This window comes from Candidozyma auris, chromosome 1 (assembly GCF_003013715.1).
Source record: "Candidozyma auris chromosome 1, complete sequence".
NCBI classification, from domain to species: Eukaryota; Fungi; Ascomycota; class Pichiomycetes; order Serinales; family Metschnikowiaceae; genus Candidozyma; species Candidozyma auris.
Genome location: NC_072812.1, coordinates 2,441,965 through 2,468,422, shown reverse-complemented (window position 1 = coordinate 2,468,422; position 26,458 = coordinate 2,441,965). Strand labels below are relative to the sequence as shown.

General features: G+C 45.8%; 8 protein-coding genes across 8 annotated transcripts; 5 read left to right on the top strand and 3 right to left on the bottom strand. All coding sequences in view use genetic code 12, as the record gives it.

The window, feature by feature from the left end:
• Nucleotides 1-2,495: 2,495 nt before the first annotated feature.
• On the bottom strand, nt 2,496-3,347 carry CJI96_0001157 (uncharacterized protein; the record flags this gene model as incomplete). The annotated part of the gene is made up of 1 exon (XM_029032512.2): nt 2,496-3,347. The coding sequence occupies one exon, from the start codon at nt 3,345-3,347 to the stop codon at nt 2,496-2,498; it is 852 nt and encodes a 283-aa protein (XP_028892827.2).
• Nucleotides 3,348-6,070: 2,723 nt separating this feature from the next.
• Nucleotides 6,071-6,523, top strand: CJI96_0001156 (E2 ubiquitin-conjugating protein UBC13; the record flags this gene model as incomplete). The annotated part of the gene is made up of 1 exon (XM_029032511.1): nt 6,071-6,523. The coding sequence occupies one exon, from the start codon at nt 6,071-6,073 to the stop codon at nt 6,521-6,523; it is 453 nt and encodes a 150-aa protein (XP_028892826.1).
• Nucleotides 6,524-7,529: 1,006 nt separating this feature from the next.
• Nucleotides 7,530-8,669, bottom strand: CJI96_0001155 (fluoride transporter; the record flags this gene model as incomplete). Its single annotated transcript, XM_029032510.2, has 1 exon — nt 7,530-8,669. One exon carries the CDS (start codon nt 8,667-8,669, stop codon nt 7,530-7,532), a length of 1,140 nt encoding a protein of 379 aa, XP_028892825.2.
• A 2,115-nt stretch (nt 8,670-10,784) lies between these two features.
• CJI96_0001154 (aminophospholipid-translocating P4-type ATPase) lies at nt 10,785-15,407 on the top strand (the record flags this gene model as incomplete). Its single annotated transcript, XM_029032509.2, has 1 exon — nt 10,785-15,407. The coding sequence occupies one exon, from the start codon at nt 10,785-10,787 to the stop codon at nt 15,405-15,407; it is 4,623 nt and encodes a 1,540-aa protein (XP_028892824.2).
• A 1,526-nt stretch (nt 15,408-16,933) lies between these two features.
• On the top strand, nt 16,934-17,845 carry PET9 (ADP/ATP carrier protein; the record flags this gene model as incomplete). Its single annotated transcript, XM_029032508.2, has 1 exon — nt 16,934-17,845. The coding sequence occupies one exon, from the start codon at nt 16,934-16,936 to the stop codon at nt 17,843-17,845; it is 912 nt and encodes a 303-aa protein (XP_028892823.1).
• A 539-nt stretch (nt 17,846-18,384) lies between these two features.
• On the bottom strand, nt 18,385-19,668 carry SPE2 (adenosylmethionine decarboxylase SPE2; the record flags this gene model as incomplete). The annotated part of the gene is made up of 1 exon (XM_029032507.2): nt 18,385-19,668. The coding sequence occupies one exon, from the start codon at nt 19,666-19,668 to the stop codon at nt 18,385-18,387; it is 1,284 nt and encodes a 427-aa protein (XP_028892822.1).
• Nucleotides 19,669-21,671: 2,003 nt separating this feature from the next.
• CJI96_0001151 (AGC family serine/threonine-protein kinase) lies at nt 21,672-23,063 on the top strand (the record flags this gene model as incomplete). The annotated part of the gene is made up of 1 exon (XM_029032506.2): nt 21,672-23,063. One exon carries the CDS (start codon nt 21,672-21,674, stop codon nt 23,061-23,063), a length of 1,392 nt encoding a protein of 463 aa, XP_028892821.2.
• Nucleotides 23,064-24,377: 1,314 nt separating this feature from the next.
• On the top strand, nt 24,378-26,441 carry VPS1 (dynamin-like GTPase VPS1; the record flags this gene model as incomplete). The annotated part of the gene is made up of 1 exon (XM_029032505.2): nt 24,378-26,441. One exon carries the CDS (start codon nt 24,378-24,380, stop codon nt 26,439-26,441), a length of 2,064 nt encoding a protein of 687 aa, XP_028892820.1.
• Nucleotides 26,442-26,458: the final 17 nt, after the last annotated feature.

Sequence of the window (26,458 nt, the reverse complement as noted above, 5' to 3'; positions counted from 1 at the left end):
ATTTCAGATACTCTTTGTTGATCTTTCGCCGCAGGCGTTTGTTTACGAATCAAAGCAAAGCCTACGTTGGTGATATTTTCCCAAATAGGAAAGTTTCAACAGCAACTGCTGAAATCAAGCAATGAAGACACCAGCGTGGTCAAAATAGGCGAGGAAGCAGATTTCAAAAAATACTCCTTGTGTTTTAGTTGCTTTTGACCGTTTAAGTAACGCAATTCAAGCCTTCTTCATTGATTCTCTCTCTTCTATTACGTAATCAATAACTTGGCGCTGTTTGACTGTAATTTCGTCAAATTCATGCCTTTTACTACTGTGGCCTTCACTTTCAAGCAGCCCAACGCCACTTTTTCAATGACCTGGATTTTTCTGATTTTTTTGTTGTCAAAACATTGACGCATGTTGCAGCCAATTTCGTGAGGCTGCGAGAGGCGTGCTTTTGGTGGAGTTTGTGGTGATTTAACCCAAAAAGGGGAGCTCTAAAACTGGCGAATGCTAGCTATTTTTTGTCATTTGATGCTTTGGACTTTATTTTAGAACAATTTTCCGGTTTCTTCTCACCTTAACTATGTAAAAATGAGTTTTGGTTTTTTTTGGTACCACGTGGGTTTTCCAAAACAAATTTGATACTGTCTTAATCAACGCGGCGCAGGAAACACATAAAACCAAAATTCCTTTGGAACTCCCAATTTGAAGCCAAATTGTTGGAGGGTTCAACGACCTGGGGTAAGCTGGTGTACGGGTTTTCCGTCGACCCAAAAAGGCCGTTTTCAAGATTCTCCAGAACGGGAAGAAATTCTTGATTTAAGTCTTTCAAAGTTGGAGTTGCTGTTTGTTTGATGTCTGGTGTGAAGTTTCAGCAAATTTGCATGAGTTTGAGCTTGTCCTGATCACATTATTGTAGCAATCTGAGCATGAAAAACTAAGAAAAACCAAGAAAGAATGACGATTTGGAGCTCCACATTTTAAGAAGGTTCTCAGAGAACTCGAGCTTTATTCTCCTACTCTGCAAGAGGTGAACTTGTTTCCTGAGAAAGTTACAGAAATTTGTCGAAATTCGCAGCTCCTCAAAAAACTACAAGATTGACTAAAAAATAACAATTTAAAGGTAGTACTGGAAACGTGAAGAAGGTGAAGTTCATTACTAAAGTGTTTGAAGCTTGCAGTGGCCCCCTGGCTACTGCTTTTTGTTCACAAACTAGAATCAATAGGATAAGTTAAAAAAAATGAGAATAAAAAGCTAACCTCGCCATGAATTCTGAAGAACCCCAGATCTCTGACATGTAAATTGGGAAATTTTCTGACCAGTGGCAGAATACACAGATTTTCTGGGAGGTTCCATATCCACACTTCAACATTACACTTCCAGTATAAGTTGACACTTCGATATCAACCGAAGACTTCTCATTAATCCAAAAAGTTTGATTTTTGACTTTCTCTGGAACTGAAAAGGTGACAATGTCAGCCGGAACTTTCTCCTTTTGTTGAAGGCAGCCGCCACTTTGAAGTTGTGTGTCATTTAATGAGAAACTATGTGGAAACAACCGATTCATCAACATTGTGGTTGAAAAAGTTAGGTAGGAAAAGGGACTCGGTTCGCTCGATAAAGCAGAAGTCGTTATTTGGATTCTTTTCTCTCAATTCAATTCTGCAGCGGAAACTCGGTATAGTAAATTGAGAATAGTTGATACCATTTCTGTTGAATCCACCAATATTTGTCTCCATACGATTTCTGAAATTGCAACAAAGACATCAAACGAAGCCCTACTTCGGGTTCAAATGCAGAAAAATGGAACATGGCTATTCGAAAATCTCCAAAACTTTTATTTTTTTTGGACGTGGTCCAATTGAATATGGATGTTCATCATCGAAACAGTTCCACTCCAGTGGCGGTAGCAGTGGCAGAAAAAAATATTCACCAAGTTGATATTTTGAAGGAATTTCCAGAAGAATCATGGGCAAACAGTTCAAAGCAGAAATGTGAGCAGGAAAAGTGATGAAAATTCTAAGCAAGCAAATCTGGTAGTATTTTTGTTCTTCTTTATGATTCTATTTGGATCGGTAATATCGAAATATTCTTTGATAAAACCATAAACATAATCAAAATTCCATGTAGTTAATATAATATTACCATTATTTGATGATAATAAACTGTTAACGTCGAGATATCTTAATATATAAAGTTTAACGAACTCATACTAATAACCACATTACCTATCTCCATGCATTGAAGTTTTCATCACCAAGAAATTCCAGCAACACTCCCAACAACACAAAGGCAAGCCTGAACGGTGCACTAAAGCAGGCCCAGTGGAAAAACAGAAAAGCCAGCGTCCAAACGACGCAGTTTCTACAACCACAAGTGCAAAATGCATATTTTGATTAACTATTAGCATCGACCCGGAACAGACCGAAATCACCGAAATCACCGAAAACAAAAACAAAAAAAAACCACAAGCAACGTCGGCAAGCACCTTTTCGGCCCCGTTTCATGGCACCTAAATCAACACGGCAAGCCCAGCAACGCCAGCAACAACGCCAGCAGCGTTTTTCACCGCGCCAGCCTCCCACGACGAAACCGCCGCCAGCGAAGCTCCCGCCGACGTCAGAGGACCAGCCACCGTCGTCGGCGTCGTTGGCTCGCCTCCCCCGGTTGGAACTACACACTTTTCTGTGATGGTCACCGTCGAAGGCTCCTCCACCGTGACGGTGGTGGGCCCACAGTTTTCCTCCACACAGGTGGTGATGGTGAAAGTGGTAGGTTCTGGGCAATAAGTGGTGATGCCCGTGACGGTGGTGACGTCAGTGATTGTTGTGGGGTTCCAGTACGCAGACGACGCAGGAGCAGACGCTGAAACCGTTCCTGAAACCGTTCCAGACGCAGAAGCAGAACTTGACTCAGAAGACCCCCTTTGAACCCGCTTGAGGCCAATTTTCACGCAGCTGTCGTTGGGAGCTTCCCGCACAACGCCGTAGCGGTCCTCAAAATAGTTATATGGATCGTTCAAGTCTTTACAGGCATAAAGCTGCTCGCCAATGTCAAAACGGCCCTGGTCGTCGAAAGTTACCTGCCCAGGGGTCACTGCTGGGCCCACGGCAAAGAAACTCGACGAAAAACCAACGTTGGCCTGGTACGAGCCAAAGTACTGGTAGAGCAACTTCTTGTCCTTGTCGTAGTTGAATTCTGGGCCGAGGTAGTCACTGACTCCAAAGTAGCTGATGCCTGCTCCTTCGTGCAACCCCTCGATTCCCTTGCCGTCAAGATCGTGGTTTTCTGAGACGATCTGGAGGTCCAACGTCTCTGCTGCTGCTGCTGCTGTGGCTGCAAGGGCGAGAGCTGAGTATTTCATGGTGGAAAATGTGAAAAATTGGAAGTAGTGAGAAATGAAAAGTCGAGGGGGAAAAGGGTGGTATTTATAGTGGTTTGGGGACGGCGCCGTCGTCGGCTCCGTCTCGTGCTAAATATAGCTATGGTTTTTTTTTCACCGTCTGGGGATGTTGCCTAAAATACCACATTATCAACAGAATGGGTGCAGAGTGTGCACACACATGACGTCATAATCCGGGGACCCAGGTCCTGTTCCTGGATTCCTCGGAGTCCCCCGTCGTTTTCCCTAGGTTTTCTGAAAATAGAAAGAAGGAGAAATAGAGAAAAGGAAAATAGAAAAAGGAGAAAAGGAAAATAGAAAAAGAAAAAACACAAATTTGTAAGAAATCTCTTGCAAAGCTAATATCGTCCACTTTTTTCGGGTTTCCAAATGCAACATCACCAAATCCCACCTGTCAACTCCTTCGGGTCCATAAATAGACGTTTTGGGACCACTTGACGGCGTGCATGAGAATTGACATCGCCATTGTTGCAGCGTGTGTTTTCGTCGAAAAGTTGCTTTTTTTGGTCCTGCTTGTAGAGATTCTTCCAGTATGGCAACGCTTGGATACCTCAATTGCCTGTGTAATCAGTGGAGTGGTCCTGAACGTGGTTTTGCGCTTTATGTTGATTGGCTGGATGGTGGCTTCGTGGTTATCTCATGTGGCAATGTTGAACATTCTGGTCATTTTGTTAGGGCACTTAGATTGCACTTAGATTGCCTTATTGGGTTAGGCAATGCCTTTCTCGAGACTAAAAATTAACCAAAGCCCTGCAGAATTAGATTAAGGGGCTCAATTTGTACGGTTAGTTCTTGAATTAGGAAAAGTGGTCTCTCTAAGAGGTTTTTGCTGGGGGCTTTGTTTTTTATGGTGTGATTGAATGTTACATGCAAATGGCAACCAAACGGAAAGAAGAGACCATGGATTAAAAAGTCCAGGGATGCCTCAAAAAACGAGGATTTCACGGAGGATCTTTGCCACACATTTCGTGATCATGCACTGCAAGTTAAATAGACCCAGAAGTGCCGAAACCGTACACTAAGCTAAAACAGGTCTTTTGCATGTCCTTTTTTGCAAAGATCTTCGTAAACGGCGTTCACTAATTTTACGTAGCATGGCATGCACCTGATCATAAGAGCGTCACAGAGCGTTTTTCAATGGTGGTTGTGTCAGGAACGAAATCTCCTTCTTGGAACTCACCACTTTGTGTCTTGCGTGTTGCGTGTTGCTTTTCGTTTGGTCAAGAAAAGAAAGAATTCTGCAATTTAAAAAATACTCTTCTTGGAGATACCTCTGGGCGTCGGTTGGAGTCCTTAAAAGGACTCAGATTAAAATGTTATTTGGAAAGAATCGCAGCAGCATGAGCTTTCTACAATGGCCTCAGTGTCGTTAACTTCAGTTAAAAGCTCTTGTCCTTCTCTTTTCAATTGGTCTTCCTCGTATCCTTGATTTTGCAATCCACACTTGTAAGAGCGAATGGATCTGTTTACCATTTCCTTTACCAGATGTTCACCAAAAGCTTAAAAGTTTTGTTGATGGGGTGCTCAATGGCGTCGATGATATCCAAAACATTTTCCGCCATTTCGGTTTTGCCCATGTATAATAATACCTGAGCAAGTGAAGAAGAAGGATGGTATGTTTAGAATGATCAGAAACCTCGGAAATTCCCTTGTACTTTATACTTCTCGCTGGGGAATCCTTCTGAGCTAAGTAAAAGGTTTCCCGGCAAAAATAGCCAAGCCCATCTGATCTGATTCCCTGTAACCCGCCCATCGCTGATCTTTTGTCAATGAACTCATTATTTTCACGATCTAACTTTATGGCCTCATTAAAGTGAAAATACGGTTCAAACCAATTTTGTGGTGAAAACGTCACCTGAAAATCATAAAAAAAAGCAATTTAATAGGTGACTAAGAACTCAGAATTCAAAAGATTGTGAGTTTCTTTAAAGTAACTGTAGCTTAGGATTGGCAGAATAAAACCTGGTGAGACCACAGAAAAAGGCTATCTGACAAACAACACGGTCCAAATCTTTTCTGTCGCTCTTTTATGCACCGAAGGTACTTGAATCTTCCAAAAATTGTCAAAAAGAAAATACGCTCCCTCGATTGTGCATTTTCCATCTTTGCACTCCACCCACACCTAGTCAGTTTCTTTATGTGAGCCGGCCAACGGCGTCTCTCGAATTTACATTTTCTTTTCGGTTTGGTATTTTTCATTCAATTCTGAATTGTTTCTTTTTTTTGGTTTTTTTTTTTTATTTTTTTTCTTCTTCTTTTTCATTTATCCACTTAATCATTCACCTGAGCACCACAATTTGTATAGGGTTGCTCCTTTTCGCAGCCAATTGCAGACCTGCCCACCCATTGAAAATCGCCCCTGAAAACCTTAAAAATCCCCAAGAAACACGTCAACGCCGCCTTCTCCGCTAAACTTACCGGCGCCAGCTCAATTTCAATTTTTTTTTGCCTCCAACATCCCTGGAAAACCAACTTCACCACCCCCACTTTTGTGTCCCGCACGACCTCTCTCTCACACACACCCTGTCGCAGCCGCTACTGATTTGACTGAAACTTGATTTCCTCAAAACCTCCAAAAACCGCCATAACTCTCCTTGGGCACAATCCCACCCAAATCCAAATCCTGCCCAATCAATAAACTTTCCCTGTTCCCCCAAGAAACCCGTGCACCACCCGTCACCTCCATGTCTGCGTTGCCCAAGAGAATCATCAAGGAAACTGAACGTCTTGTGAGCGACCCTGTTCCAGGAATCACAGCAGCGCCCCTGGAAGACAACTTGCGCTATTTTGAAGTGACCATCGACGGCCCGCTGTCGTCGCCGTACGCAGGCGGCGTGTTCAAGCTTGAGCTTTTCCTTCCCGACGATTACCCCATGTGTGCTCCCAAAGTGCGTTTTTTGACAAGAATCTACCACCCCAACATCGACAAGTTGGGCAGAATCTGTCTTGATGTGCTCAAGGACAACTGGAGTCCTGCGTTGCAAATCAGAACGATTTTGTTGAGTATCCAGGCGCTTTTGGGTGCTCCCAATCCAGATGACCCATTGGCCAATGATGTTGCGCAGGATTGGAAGAGGGACGAGAAGAAAGCCATTGAGGTGGCCAGAGAGTGGACTGAAAAGTATGCCAAGGCGTGAATCCGCTAGGCAGCGCTAGGCAGTGCAAGAAAATCAGCTATGGCGAGCTCCAGAAGGCGTCAGCTGTTGAGAAGGTGTCAGCACGAATTGTTGGTGTGATGCTGATGAAGTGAAGGTAAAGAAGTGATAGTTACGATACCGTCGAAGCGTGAGATGGTCGACGAGCTGTTTTGGGACACTTTGAACAGATTGGCATTAAAACTAGAGAAACGAGACCATTCAGAAAATCAGGTTCAAACACACCTGTGGTTATAGAGGATGCCCTTGCAGCCTTGGATGGGTGGTTTCTCCTTCTTTTACACTGGTGGGGCTACCAATTTCGTCCTCGAGGGAAGATCCCGGATCCATCGCCTCTTTTGAATCGACCTTTTCTCTTTGGAGAGATTTCTCGTTAAGCTTTTGCTTTTTGTGCATCATGAAATAGACATGAGAGGTTGTCTTTGAACAGCTGGCACGCCTGCCACTTCTTTTGCCTCATAGTCACAAATTGCCGGACCTGGTATCGCCTCTCTAGCGACTGAGCTCTTTCTCACATTGGCTTTTACAAAAGTATGTAATCCGCCCTACATAAGCACTACTTGACTTGTCTAAATGTACTTCACTGCCAAAAATGACCGCTTCACCTCAAATCCCTTGTCTAAGCTAGTGGATGTTGAGAGGCGATGGAAACTGACAGATCGTGGTGATTTAAGGTCAACTTGTGATTTCTTGCAATATGTAAGAAATTCAGGAATGTCAAGTCAATCTACGAAGTTCCAGTGAATTATCAGAGTACGTCAGCTACAAATCACATATGATTTCCGGGAAAGGTCCACATAGCTGACGCTACCTGGAATGTATAAAAAAAAAGGTCTCTATCTGCGGGAACATCACCACGGAAGACGATCAATTTCTTCGATCATCAGCGTCTATAAAGTCAAGTCATCAGTCAGAAATATACTCTGCGTCGTCGCAATTAAGTAGTTCGAGGCGTTTCCACGTCATAAGCTCCGCTTTCTGACCCTTCTCACTGGCAGACCGTCAGAGTGAGCCCGACTGTCCAGTTGTACAGACCCACAATCAACACCATAATACAAAACCCCACTGCCACCGACGTAAACCCGTACGTGTAGCTCCAGAAGGTCTTGAGGCCAAAAAGCTCAACGACAAAAGTGGAAACCGTCGTGAGAGCACCGCAGAACCCGTCATCCAAGCCCAAAAGAACATGGCACCCGTTGATGTGAGAGGCAATGGGCAACTTGCTGGATTGGCTGCTACGGCCACGGGCCAAAACGGTGAAAACTGCAAGAAGAAGGCACCCCAAGGTGTTTGCCGTGAAAGTGCCCACGGGGAAATCGTTGATTATGCCATTGAGCTTCTTCAGGAGGAAAAATCGCAAAAGGGCGCCCCACGGAGCAAAAAGCACCAGGAAGAGCCACGATCTCCACGTGCCGTAGTTCTGGGTTCCCAAAAGCACGATATCGACGATATAAGCGGCAATTCCAAGAAAACAACAGGCGTAGTTGAGCACGTGCACAGTCTTGGGGGAAAGCGACGGTACTCTCGGATCAAGAACCTCCACAAGATGCCTTCCAAGATGAAACCCTGCCACAGAAACACTGATCTGGCCAATTGTCACCGCCATCGCCTCCATGACTCCGTAGCCGGCCGTGGGGTACTTATAGTGAGTAGTAAGCGTGTTTGCCGCCTTGTTGAAGATTTCAAGCACAAACGTTGAAAAAGACGAGCACGTTCCACAGAATCCCGTGGTCACGCCCACGTAAAAAGGTACTGCCCCCTTATTGGCATAAACAGTGCCGGCGACTCCCTCCCACACTGTTTCCAGCGCAACAAACATGCCCATGACAACACACGCAGCAAAGTTTGCCCAGATCACACCTCCCAAAAAAGAGCCATCGTACGTAGTGAGGTCTATGAGACCGCGTCGTGCAAGAACGCCCCAAATGGCGCCATTGAAGATATTGAGAATTGTAATTAGCGTTGGAAGGGGCACTTTTTTTGGGGCAGGGTAGCTTTTTTCTGATTCCAGCGAAACATGGAGCCCTTCGGGGAGTGCATCTCCAAGCGATTCTGCCTCGAGCTCGTGAAGATGGGTTTCTGCGCGTCGTAGCTCCAGCGAGCGTCTGCTGAGCTCAGTTGAGGGCATGAGGATTGAGTTTTGGGAGGAAGGAGGGAGTAGTTGATAAGAGTGACACATTTTTGCATGTTGACAGGATGTGTGGGGGTTGTCTGCAGGATTTTCATCGAAAAGGGACCCTGCTTGGATTTGAAATGGTGAAATCTCAGGGAGCGCAAGCGTTTATTGGGGCTTTGATATCTTGTGGCGATTTAGACTCGGTCTTAGTGCCTTTTGGTTGTGTTTTAGAGGAATCTACGGTAAATCGATCATGCTAAGCCTCCGTGAGGCGAGTAAGCGAGACAATAGCACAAAGTTCGACAAGAAATGAGCACATAGAAAGATAAGAAATATAAAGGAATTGAAAAAATAAAGATGCAACTGAGGATTGAGATTTCTGATTTTATGGCAAACTAGGCTCACTTCCCATCAATTCAAGTTTCTCGTATTTTATCGTGATCTCTTTTTCAAAAGTACTCGTTGCAATGAACAATTGGTTCAAATCAGACCATAGCTGTTTGTTTAGCCTGCAACAAGAACAACAAAATGAGAAATTACATCTTTCTGTTTCAGAAGGCACAGTTCCAAACTGACACTTTTGAAATGCATCTTTCAAGATAACACCAAAAGAAAATCAAACCATCAGCTTCCAATTTTGCCGGCGTGTTTCACTCCTTCAGTTTACTCTGCCTGAATTCGTTTCTAAACCAAAAAAGCGCAATTCTAACTGGCCACGATTCCCTACATAAATGACAGAAATTTACGATAAGCAACGTCTCAAACCTTGCAAGGAGATAAACGAGCCCGAAAGACGCAATTTAAACCAGTGGACGTAAAAATCGTCATTTTTGCGCTGGATGTGACCCATTGGTAGCATGCGAGACGGTTAAATCAAGAAAAGCCGTCAGTATCGACAACATGAGCCAGCCTTGATGAAATTGTGATGGCAAAGCCGAAGCATAGAGAAAAAGCAAGGCCAACTTCGTGAGGCGAAGCGAAACTTTAATTTACTTATTTGGTCTGGGACTCGCATGTGATTCATTTGACCGTTCCAACACCCAGGCAGCCAAACAGCCAGAAACGATCCAGTCAAGATTTCAAGATGAACTTCTATTTACAAATCTCAGAGCCGTTCATTCGTTGATGACGCTTTTTAAACCCCCAGCAGTGAAGCAATGAACTTCGATGCTAACTATGGATTTGCGGACTCAGCCAGACCAGAAAAGCCATACTTCCAGTTGTCAGAGGTCAAATGTAGAAAAAACAAAATATCAATAGTCACTAAAAATAGCCGTTTTTCGACCCACCCCGACTTCAGTGCCTCCAGCAAAACAACCACAATTCTAATAACAAATTATACAGACGGCGCCAGGACGCTCCCGAACTATCGCTTAGACGTTTTCGCTTGTGGACGTGAGATGCCGCCCAATTGCCGTCCTTCAGCGCCCCAGGCCGAAACGGTTTTCTGAAACACCTCCTTCTGATGGCTGCAAACGGCAGGCAGGCGTATCACGTGACACGACCGACCACCATTCCCACATGAATATTTCCAGCCTCCACTTTTGTTTGAATTTTTTGCAGCCCCCCCAGTCTCGTCCAATCAGGTCCCTTGCTTTTTTTAGGATCCAAAAAACCGCCCTCCATGCCCTTCCACCTCGTGCCAAATCAGCTTCCCCAAACGCTTACACCAACGCGAGCGCACCCGGCAAGTAGTGCAGACCGCGATCCCGAGCCGGTTTGTAAGCGCAAAAAACGCGGTAGGCATCAAGTGAGCCAGGTGAGACAAGCTAGCGGGTCCAATCGAACAAAAACTTCTTTTTTTAGGATTTCTGGCAACTTTTAGCTATCTTTTATTTTCACTACTGTGGCTTTCGTTTCGTTAACATTTATGTCGATTTCGCTCGTTTTCTGATTTGCCAGCCTTTCGTTACACGTTTTTTTTTGCATCTCCCTTTCCCCAGCATATCACGTCCTTGGACCAATTCCAAAGGCCTCATAAGAACACCTTCAGTTTCGATCTCACAAGTCCACTGAAATTTCCACATTTCCAGACTTTTTATCGAACCATTCTCCATCTTTAGAATCTGCTCATTGGATCCAGAATTGCATTTACCAGCTAACTAAAACAACTTTCCAGATCAAGTGATGCCCAAATCCCCCTTTCAAGACCCAGAGGCGTCTTTCGACGCTTCTGACGCCGAATCCGTCATGAACCTGCCGCAACTAAACGTCAGGCCGAGACCGTCGTTGCGTTTTGCCTTGCCCAAACGCAGTGGCACGAAGAAACTGAAAAATTCCTCCAATTCTCCCCAAATCTCGTCTCCCTTTGCTGACTCTGCAGACACATTTGACGACGACGTGCCGATTTCGCCGCTCTCGGCCTCTTTCAACGAAGAAATGCCCATGAAACGACTCAGATGGGGCACTACTAGACATCCAACGGGAAAACCCAAAAAGGAAGCCATTGGACGGTCCAAGACGCTCAGACAGGTGCTTCGCTCGAAACTGAGACGAGCAAAGTCCCCAGAGACGGCGGCCTCGGAAAATCTGGAAATGGATCTTGACATCATTGACGACTATGCATTGGACGAAAAACCCGCTGTGCCAGAGCCCTCGGCGGCTGCCAACGATAAGAAACACGAAACACGAACAATCTTCTTCAACCGTCGCCTCCCGAGCCTGATGCTAGATCCCCAAACGGGCCTAGCGGCCACAAACTACCCGAGGAACAAGACGCGAAGCGCCAAGTATACGCCGCTTTCGTTTCTACCGAAAATGCTCACCAAATCGTTTACTTCAGACATTGCCAACTCGTATTTTTTGTTTTTAATTATTTTGGGCGCTTTTCCCATCTTCGGCGTCCCGAGCCCCGTGCTTGCTGCGGTGCCCTTGATCGTGATCCTCATCATTACAGCATTCAAAGAGATGATTGAAGATTCGAGACGAACCGCCCAGGATATCGAGGTGAACAATCAGCCAACTCATATTCTATCGCAGGTGAAAGAGGACTCAGACTTCCACTACGAGAACAACAACGTCAACGACGAAAAAGTGCTGCTCTGGCGAAGATTTAAAAAACTCAATTCTCGGCTTCTACTACGCTTTGTCCGGCTGTTCATCCGAAATTGCACTCGCAAGGGCAGGGCCCAGAAAAAGCGTGAAGAAATGCAGCCAGCGGTCGAAAACAACAACAGAAAGTCATTTGATTCCATGGCGGAATATAATCCCAGGGCGTCTATGGCTACCGCACGCACGGATTTCAGAAAATCCTTTGCTTCACGGCGTTCTTTCTACGGCAAAGAAAAGACCCTTGCCTTTTCTCGTAAAACATGGAAAGAAGTGAGAGTTGGTGATGTGATCCGAGTCCACAACAACGAGGAAGTTCCCGCTGACGTTCTTATTTTGTCATCGAGCGATTCAGACAACTGTTGTTTTGTAGAGACGAAAAATCTCGATGGAGAGACGAATCTCAAGGTGAAACAAGCGATGAAGTTCTCCTCACAGAACAAGAACCTCAAACGCGCTGATGATTTTATGGATCTCGACTTTGAGGTTGAAAGTGAGGGTCCTCATCCCAATTTATACTCTTACCAAGGTTTCGTTTTGCACAGCACCAACGGAGAGGCACTGAAGGAGCCTGCAACTATCAACAACTTGATGCTTCGTGGTTGCACATTGAGAAACACAAAGTGGGTGGTGGGCATTGTACTTTTCACAGGACCCGACACCAAAATCATCTTGAATACTGGTGAAACTCCTTACAAGAAGTCGAAGTTGTCACGAGAGCTCAACTACTACGTGTTGGTCAACTTTGGCGTGCTATTTCTCATTTGCTTTGTCTCTGGTCTTGCCAACGGAATATACTATCGACAGGACAATACATCACGAACGTTTTTCGAGTACGGGACAATAGCAGGCACTCCAGCTAAAAACGGTGTGGTGGGCTTCTTTGTATGTGTCATTTTGTACCAGGCATTGGTGCCCATCTCGTTGTACATCACAATTGAGATCATCAAATCCATGCAAGCTTTTTTCATCTACAGCGACGTTGGTTTATATTATGACAAGCTTGACTTCCCGTGTAACCCAAAGTCGTGGAGTATTTCAGACGATTTGGGTCAGATTGAGTACGTTTTTAGTGACAAAACAGGGACCTTGACGCAGAACCTCATGGAGTTCAGAAAGTGTACCATTCGGGGTGTCTCTTACGGTAATGCTTACACTGAAGCGTTGGCTGGATTGAGAAAGCGTCAAGGCGTTGATGTTGAGACAGAGAGTCGCGTTCAAAAAGAACTCATTGCCAGAGAAAAAGAGGAGATGCTTACAGATCTTCGAAGCATAAGCAAAAATATTTACGACGATGAGTTGAGCTTAGTCTCCAAGCAATTTGTTGCTGATCTCAAGGGAAATTCAGGACCAGAGCAGAAGAGTGCTACCGAGGAGTTTATGCTCACTTTGGCGCTATGCCACTCTGTAGTGGTCGAAGAAGACCCCAAAAATCCAACCAAGAAATTGCTCAAAGCGCAGTCTCCAGATGAAGCTGCTTTGGTGGGCACAGCAAGAGCTTTGGGCTACTGTTTCATGAACAAAACAAAAACAGGATACGAATTACTGGTGCAAGGCGCAGATAAGGAATATCAAGTTTTGAACACGCTTGAGTTCAACTCCACAAGAAAGAGAATGAGCGCCATCATCAGGATGCCGCCAGACACAGAAGGCGCCGAGCCAAAAATTGTGCTTCTTTGTAAAGGAGCCGACTCCATAATTTACTCCAGGTTATCGAAGTCGAAGAATACTCCCGAAATGCTTGCAAAAACATCCAAACATTTGGAGGAATATGCCACTGAGGGACTTCGTACTCTTTGCATTGCCAAAAGAGAATTGACACCCAGTCAATACAAGGAATGGAACAAGAGACATTTGGAGGCGTCCGCTTCGCTTGAAAATAGAGAAGAGAAGATGGAGGCCGTGGCCGATCTGATAGAGAGAGAATTGGTACTTTTGGGAGGAACAGCCATCGAAGATCGTCTTCAAGACGGAGTGCCCGAGTCGATCTCCATGCTTTCTGAAGCCGGAATTAAGCTTTGGGTTCTCACAGGCGATAAAGTTGAGACAGCGATCAACATTGGGTTCTCGTGCAATTTGCTTGGGAACGACATGGAGCTTCTTGTGCTCAAGACGGACTTGACCGAGGAAGAGAAAAAGCGCCATGGGGTGATTCCTGGAGACGACGACAATACGATCATTGGCCGGTTGGTGACAAACTATCTTCAAAACTTCCAAATGTGTGGTTCTGAGGAAGAGCTCGAAGCAGCAAAAAATGACCATTCCACACCCAATGGACGTTATGGTGTGGTTATCGACGGTGATGCGCTCAAGTTAGCTCTTTCCGACGAAGACACTCGCCGCAAGTTCCTTCTTTTGTGTAAACAGTGTCGTGCTGTTTTGTGCTGCCGAGTCTCGCCTTCCCAGAAAGCTGCTGTGGTGCTTATGGTCAAGGACACTCTCAAAGTCATGACCTTAGCGATTGGCGATGGATCTAACGACGTGGCGATGATTCAAGCTGCCGACGTCGGAGTGGGAATTGCAGGCGAAGAAGGGCGCCAGGCAGCGATGCTGTCGGATTATGCCTTGGGCCAGTTCCGTTTTTTAACTCGTCTTTTGCTCACCCACGGAAGATGGGCGTACCGCCGAATGGGCGAGATGATCCCATGCTTTTTCTACAAAAACATCAACTACACGTTTGCCTTGTTCTGGTACAGTATTTTCAACGATTTCGACGGATCGTACTTGTTTGATTTCACGTACTTGACCTTCTGCAACTTGGCGTTCACCTCCTTACCTGTTATTGTGTTGGCTGTCTTCGACCAGGACGTGAGTCCCACGGTGTCAATGATCGTGCCTCAATTATACCGTGTTGGGATCATGCAATCTGAATTCAACCAGTGGAAAGTGTGGATTTACATGCTCGATGGGTTCTACCAGTCAGTTGTGTCGTTTTTTTTCCCCTGGCTACTTTACTTCAAAACCTTCACTTCGATGAACGGCTTGGGAAGTGACCATCGCTTTTACGTTGGAGTTGTTGTTACTTGCATATCGTGTATTGCCGCCAACACCTATGTGTGGTTGCAGCAGTACCGGTGGGACTGGGTCTCGTTTATATGCAACATTTTTGGAGGCGTCATAATCTTTGCCTGGACAGGCATCTACACATGCTTTGTGGCGTCCCAGGAATTCTACAAAGCTGCAGCAGTTGTATTTGGAATGGGCTCTTTCTGGGCATGCACCTTTATTGGCATCATCGTGTGTCTCTTACCTCGTTTCTGCTACGACTCGATCATGCGGTTGTATTATCCAAAAGACAGTGACATTGTACGTGAATGTGTTAAAAGAGGCGACTACTCCATGTATCCCAGAGATTATGACCCCACGGACCCGAATCGCATTCGCATTGACACTAAAGCCGAGCTGGACCTGACATTAATCGAAGAAAAACCGAAAAACCCCATGCAAAGACGCTCAGTGGTGGATATGGTGCGTCGGCTGATGATAGGAAAGTCCATGTTCTACAATGACAGCAGCGAGATCATCGAGACGTATAAACTTGAGAACGTGAGCTCAGCAGCGCTCATCAACGAGGAGCGGTCGTCTGTGATTCTGCGGCAGCCTACCAACGTCCGTGCGTCGCTCGAGTTGCACGAATTGACTACTGTGGAGTCGTTGAAGGAAGTTGTGGGAAGAAGATTTGGCATTGACCGAGAGAGCTAGGCATGGCACTAACAAAAAAGCACAAAGCCACTGAATAAAGAGCAATTGAGCAAGGAGACAACTGCCACAATGTCAATTCTGGGCTACTTATCTCCAATCGAATGTGGAGAACCTTAGGACATGAGTTGCTGATTCCGAGCGAACCGACCCTATTTTGGAGAATAGTCGCTGAGCATAAGCAAAAACATTTGCAACGTGAATACTATGTGACCACATTGACAGAGGCGGTAAAGAGCCCATCTTTGTTCAAAAAGAGTGAAACATTGAACGGCTATTGTTGGAAATGGATGATACTACAATGGTTGCCTAACCCCGAGAAGGTGCCGAGGTTCCCACCTCCAATCACCGAGCCCCATCTCCCAGAGTTGTCAAGATCTGGAATTAAGACAAATTGATCCATGTGAGCACGATACTAATCAGATCGAGTCAATACTCTTCAACAAGTTTACCTGCTGCCTTCTCAATTGGCTGCAAAATGGGTGCAAAAAAAAAAATAGTCGCTGGGTACCCGTACCGGAGCGCGACATTTTTTCTTGCCCTGAAAAACGAGGAAGGAACTTTCCAGTTGCTCGACGCGAACCACCAGGGCAAAAGAAATGGGCTGCCTGATGAAAAGAAATGCACCCAAAGAGACTCATCGCATCGACGTAAGTGATGAGGAAGACAAGAAAAGAGAAATCAATTGATGGTGTTTACGGGGCTCCTGCACACAAAAGGGCAAGCCCTCTTGATTTACGACTCTTTACCAAAAGTCAATTTTTGTCAAAACGCAAATATTGACTGCGATCGTTTGTGGCATTTTTTGCACCCATCAATCGCCTATGCCGAGGAGCCTCCGAGAGGTCCCCAGTTCGACGACGGACAATATTACGATTTTAGATACGATAAATTATTTGCAATGACACGAAACCGTTAAATAAAAATTACATCTTATGTTTGTTACCCCTTTTTGGAACATACTTTTTTTTTCTGTTCTAATCTTCTCTTGGTTTTCCCGATCTTTAAGCCTTGAAATCAAGAAATGTCGCGTTTTTTTCCTTTTCTCTGGCATTTCTTTTTGGCGCCGCCCCGGGTGCCACAACGTAAATCCATAGAAAGTTACAGCTGGTGCACGGATTTCTACCATTTCAAGACGTACACACACAATTGGCAACAAGACCTTCTCCAGGAGGCTTTTGGAAATTCAAAATTCCAAAAAGATGTTAGGAATTGATCGAGGGTTGAATGTGGTGAGGTAGGTGGCCTGCATATAAACCCTGAAGGGTTGCCAATCACAACGCGCGGTTGCAACCGATTTCTGCCGGCGCTCTTCCTTGCCATAGGGCGAGTGTCACGTGAACAGGAGCGACATTTTCCACACTATCAACGGTACAAGTTAAAAAAAAAAAAAAAAAAAATTTTTTCTGGCAGTGGGCGCGAATTGTTATATAAACGACGAAAACCCCCCAAATTTCCACTCTTTTTCTTCTTTTTTCTTCTTCAGATTTGTCCAGGTTAAATCTATTCACTCTGAAAATCCACTAAAAATGGCCGCCGCTGACAACTCGTTTTTGATTGACTTTTTGATGGGTGGTGTTTCCGCCGCCGTCTCTAAGACCGCCGCTGCTCCAATTGAGAGAGTCAAGTTGTTGATTCAGAACCAGGAGGAGATGATCAAACAGGGTCGTTTGTCCCACAAGTACAAGGGTATCATTGACTGTTTCAAGAGAACTGCCGCCGACGAGGGTATTGTTTCCTTGTGGAGAGGTAACACCGCCAACGTTATCAGATACTTCCCTACCCAGGCTTTGAACTTCGCCTTCAAGGACAAGTTCAAGAAGATGTTCGGTTACAAGAAGGACGAGGGCTACGCCAAGTGGATGGCCGGTAACTTGGCCTCTGGTGGTCTTGCTGGTGCCACCTCTTTGGCTTTTGTCTACTCTTTGGACTACGCCAGAACCAGATTGGCTAACGACGCCAAGTCCACCAAGGCCGGTGGTGGTGAGAGACAGTTCAACGGTTTGTTGGATGTCTACAAGAAGACCTTGGCCACTGACGGTATTGCTGGTTTGTACAGAGGTTTCGGTCCATCTGTTGTTGGTATCATTGTCTACAGAGGTTTGTACTTCGGTATGTACGACTCCTTGAAGCCAGTTGTCCTTGTTGGTCCATTGGAGGGTTCTTTCCTTGCTTCTTTCTTGTTGGGTTGGGGTGTTACCACCGGTGCCGGTGCTGCTTCTTACCCATTGGACACCATCAGAAGAAGAATGATGATGACCTCTGGTGCTGCTGTTAAGTACAAGGGTGCTTTCGACTGTTTCAAGCAGGTTGTCAAGCAGGAGGGTGTCTACGCCTTGTTCAAGGGTTGCGGTGCCAACATCTTGAGAGGTGTTGCCGGTGCTGGTGTCATCTCCTTGTACGACCAGTTGCAGGTTATCTTGTTCGGTAAGAAGTTCTAAGCCCCGCACGTACAGTGTTATTAGAATAAATTATTGAGTGAAATCTACATGGTAAACTCTTATGTACATATTTAGTTTATTATGTTTGTTGAAAAAATTTAGTGTAGTGGTTATGGCAGGTTTATGTGACCCGTGATTGGCCGGGACTACCATTCCACGTGAAATTTTTCAGTCACGTGGCGCAGATCAGGTGACTTATCATCCCGTGCTTTTCCATACTTTGCAGCCATTTCCAACCGCCTTCCATCTACATCAACACTTATCATCATCGTTTTCATAATCTACACGCGTCGCTGACAAATAATGTACCGGGAGTCGCAGAACAAGGACATGGGCCGAATCGGCACTTCACCACCTTGAAAAGCACCGAAAACCGAGAAAGTGCAAACCCTCTCCCAGTTGACCCCCCTTCTTGCAAGCAACAGACCGGTATCCCCCAAGATTTGCCAGCATCAACGCATAAAGACTATAAACTAATCTTTTTGCGAAAACAAACAGGGTCCTTTTTTTAATTTTGTGAAAACCAAGTTGAACTGCCCTCAATTGGCTGTCTTTTCGAAGTTCAAGTACAACAAGTCGTAGGCGCCTTTCAAATCGTACGTCACTTTCTCCTGCTTGGAGTAGCCCAACTTGGCCACCACAGCGTCACACTGCAACAACTGGTTGAAGCTGGCCGAGGCGTCGTGGTCGCTTTCGTTGACCAAAGTCATAGAAAACTTTCCCGGGTGGAAAATCCGCAATACACGCACCAAAACGTCGACAATTCCAACGGGAGACGACGACAGAAAGGGAAAATTTGTCTCGAACGAAGCGTACGACCAGCCCAGCTCAGGCGTGATGTGCAAAGTGTAGTAGAAGCCATTCCCATTCTTCGAGCACACCGAGTTGGAAGAGTAGCCACAGGGAGAAAACGCAAACGCATCGTGAGCAAATTCCCACTTCTCGTCCATTTCCTCATCGGAAAGATCCATATTCTCGCTCATCTGAGGCGAGGGCATGTGGAAGGGAGAAGTCACAGAAGGAGCAAAATTGCCATGGGCGTGAGCAGCACTCGAGGGCAAGAAGAGGTTCTCGAGCCCTGTATCTCTCATGGTTTCCAAGCCTTGGTCGTGGCCCAAATCGTGCTCTTCCTCGTCGCTCGAGTGAGTCACAACCGAGTCAGGCCCTGGTTCACGAGAAGTGACGAAACTACGGGCTCTGGTTGGGTCAAGCTGGGTCATAAGAATCTCGAAAGTCTGGTCCTTGCACCCAGGACGGCACTTGCCTGCTTGCAGCCCGCCCATGTACAAGTACCAGTGATCGTCAGAGGTGAAGTCACCAACAACGTAGGATTTGCCTTGGACAAAGTGGGAGTTGAGCAACGTGACCTCGTTTTTCCAGTCTGTGTGGACGTGTTTCTGTTTTTCAGGAAACATGAACGATCTTCTGGAGTAGAAGACCTGAAACACATCTTTGGAAGCGAATTTGCACCCAAGCAGCTCTGTGACGGTGTCAAACAACTGGTCAAGGCACGCCAACGTGGTTGTGGTGCCACACGTCTTAAGCACAAGTTTGTGTGGGAACACGAAGAGCGACAGCTCAGACAAGAGGTAGGCGTCGACAGCAGCAGACAGCTTCATGGAGAGAATCTTGCAATTGACAAGATCCAACACAGATTTCCATTTTGGCAACGGAATCAGGCGAAGACCCATTTCTGAGGGCGAGTCCTTGGGCGAGGGCCAGAACCACACCTCCAAGAGCTTCTCGGGGCCTTCAAAGGCAAAAGTGGAATCTAAATTTGCAGATAATACATGGTCGACGTAGTCCGAGGCGGTGTTGACCATAACTTGAAAACAAAGGTGGATTGGAACTTGCTCTTAAGCTTTCTTTAAGTGTTCTTTTGGATAAGCAGCTAAAACGAGAAGAGAAGTAGCAAGAAACGTTCTAGCAGTTGTTGATGGGTTTGTTCTTTCACTAAAGGCGGAAGGGGGAGGTCGACAACCGATAGTGAAGTGATGAAGGGAGGAGTTTTATGGGATTTTTTTTTTTATTTTTATTTTTTTTCTTTTTTGTGTTTCGGCAGGGGCAATCTCGTGTTATCCGGGCTCGACGGTGTTGTTATAGAGATACGTTAGGTTCGATCGTGAGGGTTTCTTTGGCATAAACCACTGGTTCGTACGTTAGACGCTTCGGTAAAAAGTATGGCTGTTTGCTGGCGGGACGAGGAGACTACAAACAGCGACAAACACTAATGGGGAGCGGGCAGAACTTTGAGGAGGGGTTTTCTTTTTAGTTTTGAATAATTATATGTGTCTTTAAAAAGAAGTCTGGGATGTTTTTGGAAGAAGTTGCTACCGGCGAAGAACAGCAAATTTTCATTCCTGCAGGCAAGACGAGCACAAGACAGGGTCTTGGGCTCCGAACAATACCAAAAAGGAGGTGATTTCGGCATTTTTTTGGGACTTGTAAGTGTACTTTTAAATGATATTCACGTGGTGGAAGAAGCTTACGTCTTCTTTTTTTTCTTTTTGCCATGTGTTGCTCAGATGCTGAAGATTTTCTTGCTTGGATGCGAAAAGCTGGGGAAGTCATTGCTGCAGAAAATTTTGTGCATTTGGCAAATAAGTGTGCAATTAAAAATGATTTACTAGACCTAAAAAAATAGAAGAATTAAGGTTTCTCAAAGTTTAGCTAGAATTTCATTTTGGAAAGGTTCACGACATGTCGATCTCCCAAGTAAACTTTTTTGCTTATGCTTAGTTACTGAAAATGCCTCAATGCGGAGACATGACTCAGATTGAGAATTTTCTAATTGGCCAGGAGAACCTCACACAAACTTGCTGGGTTTCTGTGAATTCCCAAAAAGATTCATGGGATATCGTCCCCAAAAAATGTTCTTCAATTGACTTTTGCCACCGAAGACCGTGTAAGCGCATAGAGTGGTGGTGGGAAGTTGGCTGCAAAATGTTCACATGAGGCAATGTCTCAGATCTGGCAGGTGAGAAAAGGAGGAACACAAACATCTTTGAGAAGTATAGGGTGATATTGTGAGGACATTTTGCCTTCAGTGGTTGCGTTGACACTGAACTATTTTTAATATTTGTTGATTTGCTTTTTTGTTGCGTTGTTGTTAACAATGTAAATTTTCATCAGGTGGGAAGACCATGTCGTATTCAGGTGATCTGATGAACGTTCTCAAGAAATAAGTATCACAGTTACTAGAACGAGTGCTTCAAACACAAAAAAACCTTCGAAACTTTCAGTGTTCACATGTTTTGGTGTGGTGCTGTGCCTAAGTCAAATTCGCTGGCTTTTAGGCAACACCATAGAGAGTCAAGATAACAAAGAGTGGTTCTCTTGAGTGTTGTAGCCAGCAATAGCTTCTCAAGCAAGCCATGGTGGTGATTGAACGATGCATTTTTTTTTTCTTCTTTTCATAGATTCTATGGAAACTCCATGCCTCAGTCAATTCCCAGGAAAATTATCCAAATTGACCAAATTCAAACCTCCACCTGCAACTCATGATTTCCTGATTGCCTGCTTCCCACCTTCCTTCCTTCACCATAAATCCCAGTTCCACGGCTCCACCTTCCATTAAGGGCAACACTGGTGCATTTCGCAGCCATTTCTACCCTCCACCCCACTGGACCCCAACGAAACAGATGCCCTAGTCGATTACATAATATCTTCTTTTGCTCACTACTTTCTCCACCCTGCCTTTCCCAACTCCTCGTTGCACTTTCCTCGCATCCACATTTCCAAAGTCCTTTCCTTCTTGGGATCTTCCCGCCGTGCATTTTTCACTCATCGCGCTCCATCAACACTTGAAACTACTTCTCTAAAACCCATGCTTTTCACCTTCGACGAGGACCCAGAGCCTCCCGACGTCGCTCCCCCCGTGGCGTACGAAGGCCAACCTGGCCACCTCCACCCGCCAGGCTTCCAGCCCCAAGGATTAAAGCCTCCAGGCTTCAAAGGCACACCCAGTACCCCAGACTCCAAATTTCACCCAGACTCCAACTTTCACCAGATGGAGTTTTCCAAATCCCCTCGCAACCGAAGACGTTCTTCTGTCTACAGACGACTTTCTGTGCGGTCGACGTCGTCGGCAGGCGGAATCAACATTCCGTCGGGCTTCAACGAGGAAGAGTGTGCGGTGAAAAAGAGTTTGGGCGACTTTGTGCCCCTCAGGGTGCTTGGCCAGGGAGCGTATGGCAAGGTGCATCTTGTCAAGGACAAACACAACGGGCGGCTCTATGCGCAGAAGCAGATCAGAAAGCCCCAGATCGACGTTTTGGACGATACTGCCAGCCACGTCAAGAGAACGCTTGCTGAAAGACACATTTTGACGCAGGTGACTCATCACGCCAATATCGTCAAGTTGTTTTATGCTTTACAGGACCACGACCGGTTCTACTTGCTTTTGGAGTACATTCCTGGTGGAGAGTTGTTCTACCACTTGACTTGCGGCAACGCCTTGGGGAATGTGTTCAAGGAAGACCATGTGGCGTTCTACGCTGCCGAAATGGCGTTGGGGCTCCGTCATTTGCACCTGTTGGGCATCGTGTACCGGGACTTGAAGCCCGAAAACTGTCTTTTGAACGCTGCGGGTCATTTGGTGCTTACGGATTTCGGCCTCTCTAAAGCTATTTCCAACGATGATGAGTCTGCCTGTAGACTGATCATTGGGACCCCCGAGTACATGGCGCCCGAGATCATCAAGGGCGAAGCGTACGACTACGCTGTGGACTGGTGGCTGCTTGGATGTGTGATATACGACATGATGACGGGGAAACCGCCATTTACAGGCAAGCTGCACGAAGTCATCACCAAGAAGATACTCCTGGCCAAGCTCAATCTCCCCTTTTACCTTCTGCTCGATGCCAAGGACTTGTTGAACAAGCTCCTTCAAAAGAAACCGGAGAAGCGGTTCCTGGTGGACGAGAAGTGGGACCTGTTTACAGGGCACCGTTTCTTCAGGAAAATCAACTGGAGCGCCATCGTCGCCCAGGACGAGTCGGTGGTGCCTCCGATAATTCCGACCATTTCAGACCCAGAGATGGCAGAAAACTTCTCTGAAGAATTCACCTCAATGAAGGTGAGCGACTACGAAGTTGCCACTGCACAAGCCTCGGGCTCACAGATGAATGGAAAGGAGCTTTTCCAGGGCTTTAGCTTTGCCGCCAGCGGCAGCTACATCGACAAGTTTGGACAGATGAGGTTGGCAAACTATTCATGAAGGATGGAAGGAAGGCGCCTGGAGCGTCAAAGAGTGCTGGGTCTTCTTAATCTTTTTAATTACAGTACAGTAGAAGAGAGCAGGGTTGCTCTCGATTCAATAGTTTCTTAATATTTAGAGTTTTTTTTTTTTAGAATGGATTGGTGCTTTTCAAAGGAGTCTGAAAAGAGAAACTTAAAGCATTTCAACTCTAATACTACGGCTGAACTTACCGGGCCACTACTGCGCTTTTTAAATGGCTGCAAAGTTTGATTGAGCTCGATGAATATGAATTTTCGAAAAAGAAGCATAAGTGAGTCCAGAATTGTGCTGCCAGTTCAGTAGTTGAGGAGTAGAGTAACAAGTACTGGCCTTGAAACCAACAATTCACCCAGTAAGATAAAGAGAAACATTCCAGACAAAACAAGAATTGGACTTCAAATGAGGAAAGTGTAAACCAATCGTTCTTCTGAAGTGCTTGCTTTATTTTTTTTTGCCAGAGCTGCAAGAGCTGACAGTACCATCCTATACTCTTTACTGAGGCACACTCACTATAGCAATACGAGTACGATACCGATTAAAGGCACGACAAGCTATTCAAATAGAAGCTTTTCAAGTTCAAATGACAAAGGTAGCAAAATAGAACAAGAAATTAAGAAAAAAAAAGAGGAATGCTTTATTTTACGTTACTACCTCTGCTTCCTCACATTCAGTGTATTTCGCAGCCAAGAATTGGAAGATCAAGATTCATAGAATTCCAGCCCTCCATGAGCAGCTCAATGCTAGTGATATAACAAATACTGCAAAGTTATCTTTTGGAGAGCTCAGCTTTCGTTTTCGAGTTTCTTTTTCAGTTTTTTTCTTCTGACTCTTATTCTTAATTAGATACCACAATTCTTACACGCTAGTAGATACGTTTAAAGGTGCATAGCCACCTAGCGCAAATTCCCCAATCAAGGGTAAAATCAACAAATACCAGACCTCAACATCCTCTTTTGACCTCAACAATAAAATCACAGCTCTTAAATTCACAATAAGGAAGTGGCTCCCGAAGAGACTCTTATCTACCTTATTGGGTGGGACACGACCACATAGCCCCCGATCCCACACTACCACCATCGGCAAGTCAATTTCTGTGGATCCAGTCTTACAAGTCACTCCAGGGCTTTCTTTAAGCGACCATCTTGTCTTCTCAAATGAGCATCTCCTCGACTGTGCCTCCAACTTAGCTCTGGTCCATTCCGTCCTATGTGCAGTCCCAGACAACGACACCTCTCAACAACTCTCAATGGCAATAAATACAACCCACGTAAAGTAAACAAAACCTCGACATCCATGGACGAGCAACTTATATCCACAATCAACAAGCTCCAAGACGCGCTTGCGCCTCTTGGCGGCGGCCTGACCTCCCCCGTCGATTTACCCCAGATCACCGTGGTGGGATCTCAATCCAGCGGCAAATCGTCCGTGTTGGAAAACATCGTAGGCAGAGACTTTTTGCCTCGAGGCACGGGTATCGTGACGAGAAGACCGTTGGTGTTGCAGCTTATCAATAGAAGACCTGGGGTGAATAAGGCTGACGCAGATAAGATCAACAAAGTGACAGACAAGGGAGAAGAGCTGGAGAACAACTTGGAGGAGTGGGGAGAGTTCTTGCACTTGCCCAATAAGAGATTCTACAATTTCGAGGAGATCAGAGCAGAGATTGTTCGGGAAACGGACGCAAAGACCGGGAAGAACTTGGGCATTTCTTCGGTGCCTATCAACTTGCGTATCTACTCACCACACGTGTTGACCTTGACGTTGGTGGATTTGCCAGGGTTGACCAAGGTCCCCGTGGGCGATCAGCCCAAGGATATAGAGAGACAGATTCGGGAGATGGTTTTGAAGTACATTTCCAAGCCCAATGCCATCATCTTGGCTGTAAACGCTGCCAACACCGACTTGGCCAACTCGGACGGGTTGAAGTTGGCACGTGAGGTTGATCCTGAGGGCGCCAGAACCATTGGTGTGTTGACGAAAGTGGACTTGATGGATGAAGGCACGGATGTGGTGGACATTCTTGCCGGCAGAGTGATTCCCTTGAAGTTTGGCTACATCCCTGTCATCAATAGAGGCCAGAGAGACATCGAGCTGAAGAAGACCATCAGGGCCGCTCTTCAAGATGAAAGCGCTTTCTTTGAAAACCACCCTTCGTACAAGGCCAAGGCACAGTTCTGCGGTACTGCCTTCTTGGCAAGAAAGTTGAGCAGCATCTTGATGCATCATATCAAAGCCACCTTGCCTGATATCAAGGCGAGAATCGAGAATTCCTTGAAGCGCTACCAAAGCGAATTGAGCGTTTTGGGTCCAGAGATGGAGGAGAGCCCTACCTCGATTGCGTTGAACATGATCACAAACTTCGCTAAGGACTACAATGAAATCTTGAATGGTGAGGCCAAAGAGTTGTCGTCGCAGGAATTGAGTGGTGGTGCTCGTATCTCCTTTGTTTTCCATGAAATCTACAAAAATGGTGTCAATGCCATCGACCCCTTCGATCAGATCAAGGACGCCGATATCCGCACAATCATGCACAACACCTCCGGTTCTGCCCCTTCTTTGTTTGTGGGTACCCAGGCGTTTGAGGTGCTTGTCAAGCAGCAGATTCACCGTTTGGAGGAGCCATCTTTGCGTTGTGTCAACTTGATTTTCGACGAATTGACTCGTATCTTGAACCAGATTATCTCCCACCCACAATATTCTAGATACCCCTTATTGAAGGAGCGTCTCTCTAATTCATTTATTCAATTTTTGCGTGAGGAATTGATTCCCACGAACAAGTTCGTTCAGGACATCATCAGCGCCGAGCAAACCTATGTCAACACCGCACACCCTGATTTGTTGAAGGGCCTGCAAGCCATGGCTATGGTTGAGGAAAAATTCCATCCAAAGCCACAAGTTGCAATTGATCCAAAAACCGGCAAGCCTTTGCCACCCACTCAACAGGCACAGCAACAACCTCAGCCAAAGGAGGAGTCGAACGGTTTCTTTGGCGGCTTTTTCTCATCCAAAAATAAGAAGAGATTGCAACAGATGGAAGCGCCCCCTCCAGTGTTACGAGCAACGGGACAGATGACCGAGCGTGAGCTGATGGAGACAGAGGTGATTAAACTTTTGATCTCGTCGTACTACAACATTGTCAAGAGAACGGTTGCCGATCTTGTACCAAAGGCAGTTATGTTGAAATTGATCACCAGATCAAAAGATGAGATTCAAAGAGAGTTGTTGCAGAAGTTGTACAGTGCTCCTGATTTGGGTGAGTTGGTGAAGGAGAACGATACCACTGTGCAAAGAAGAAAGGAATGTAAGAAGATGGTGGAGGTGTTGAGGGCCGCAAGCGAGATCGTCATGAGCGTGTGAGTCTTTCGGAATGGTGA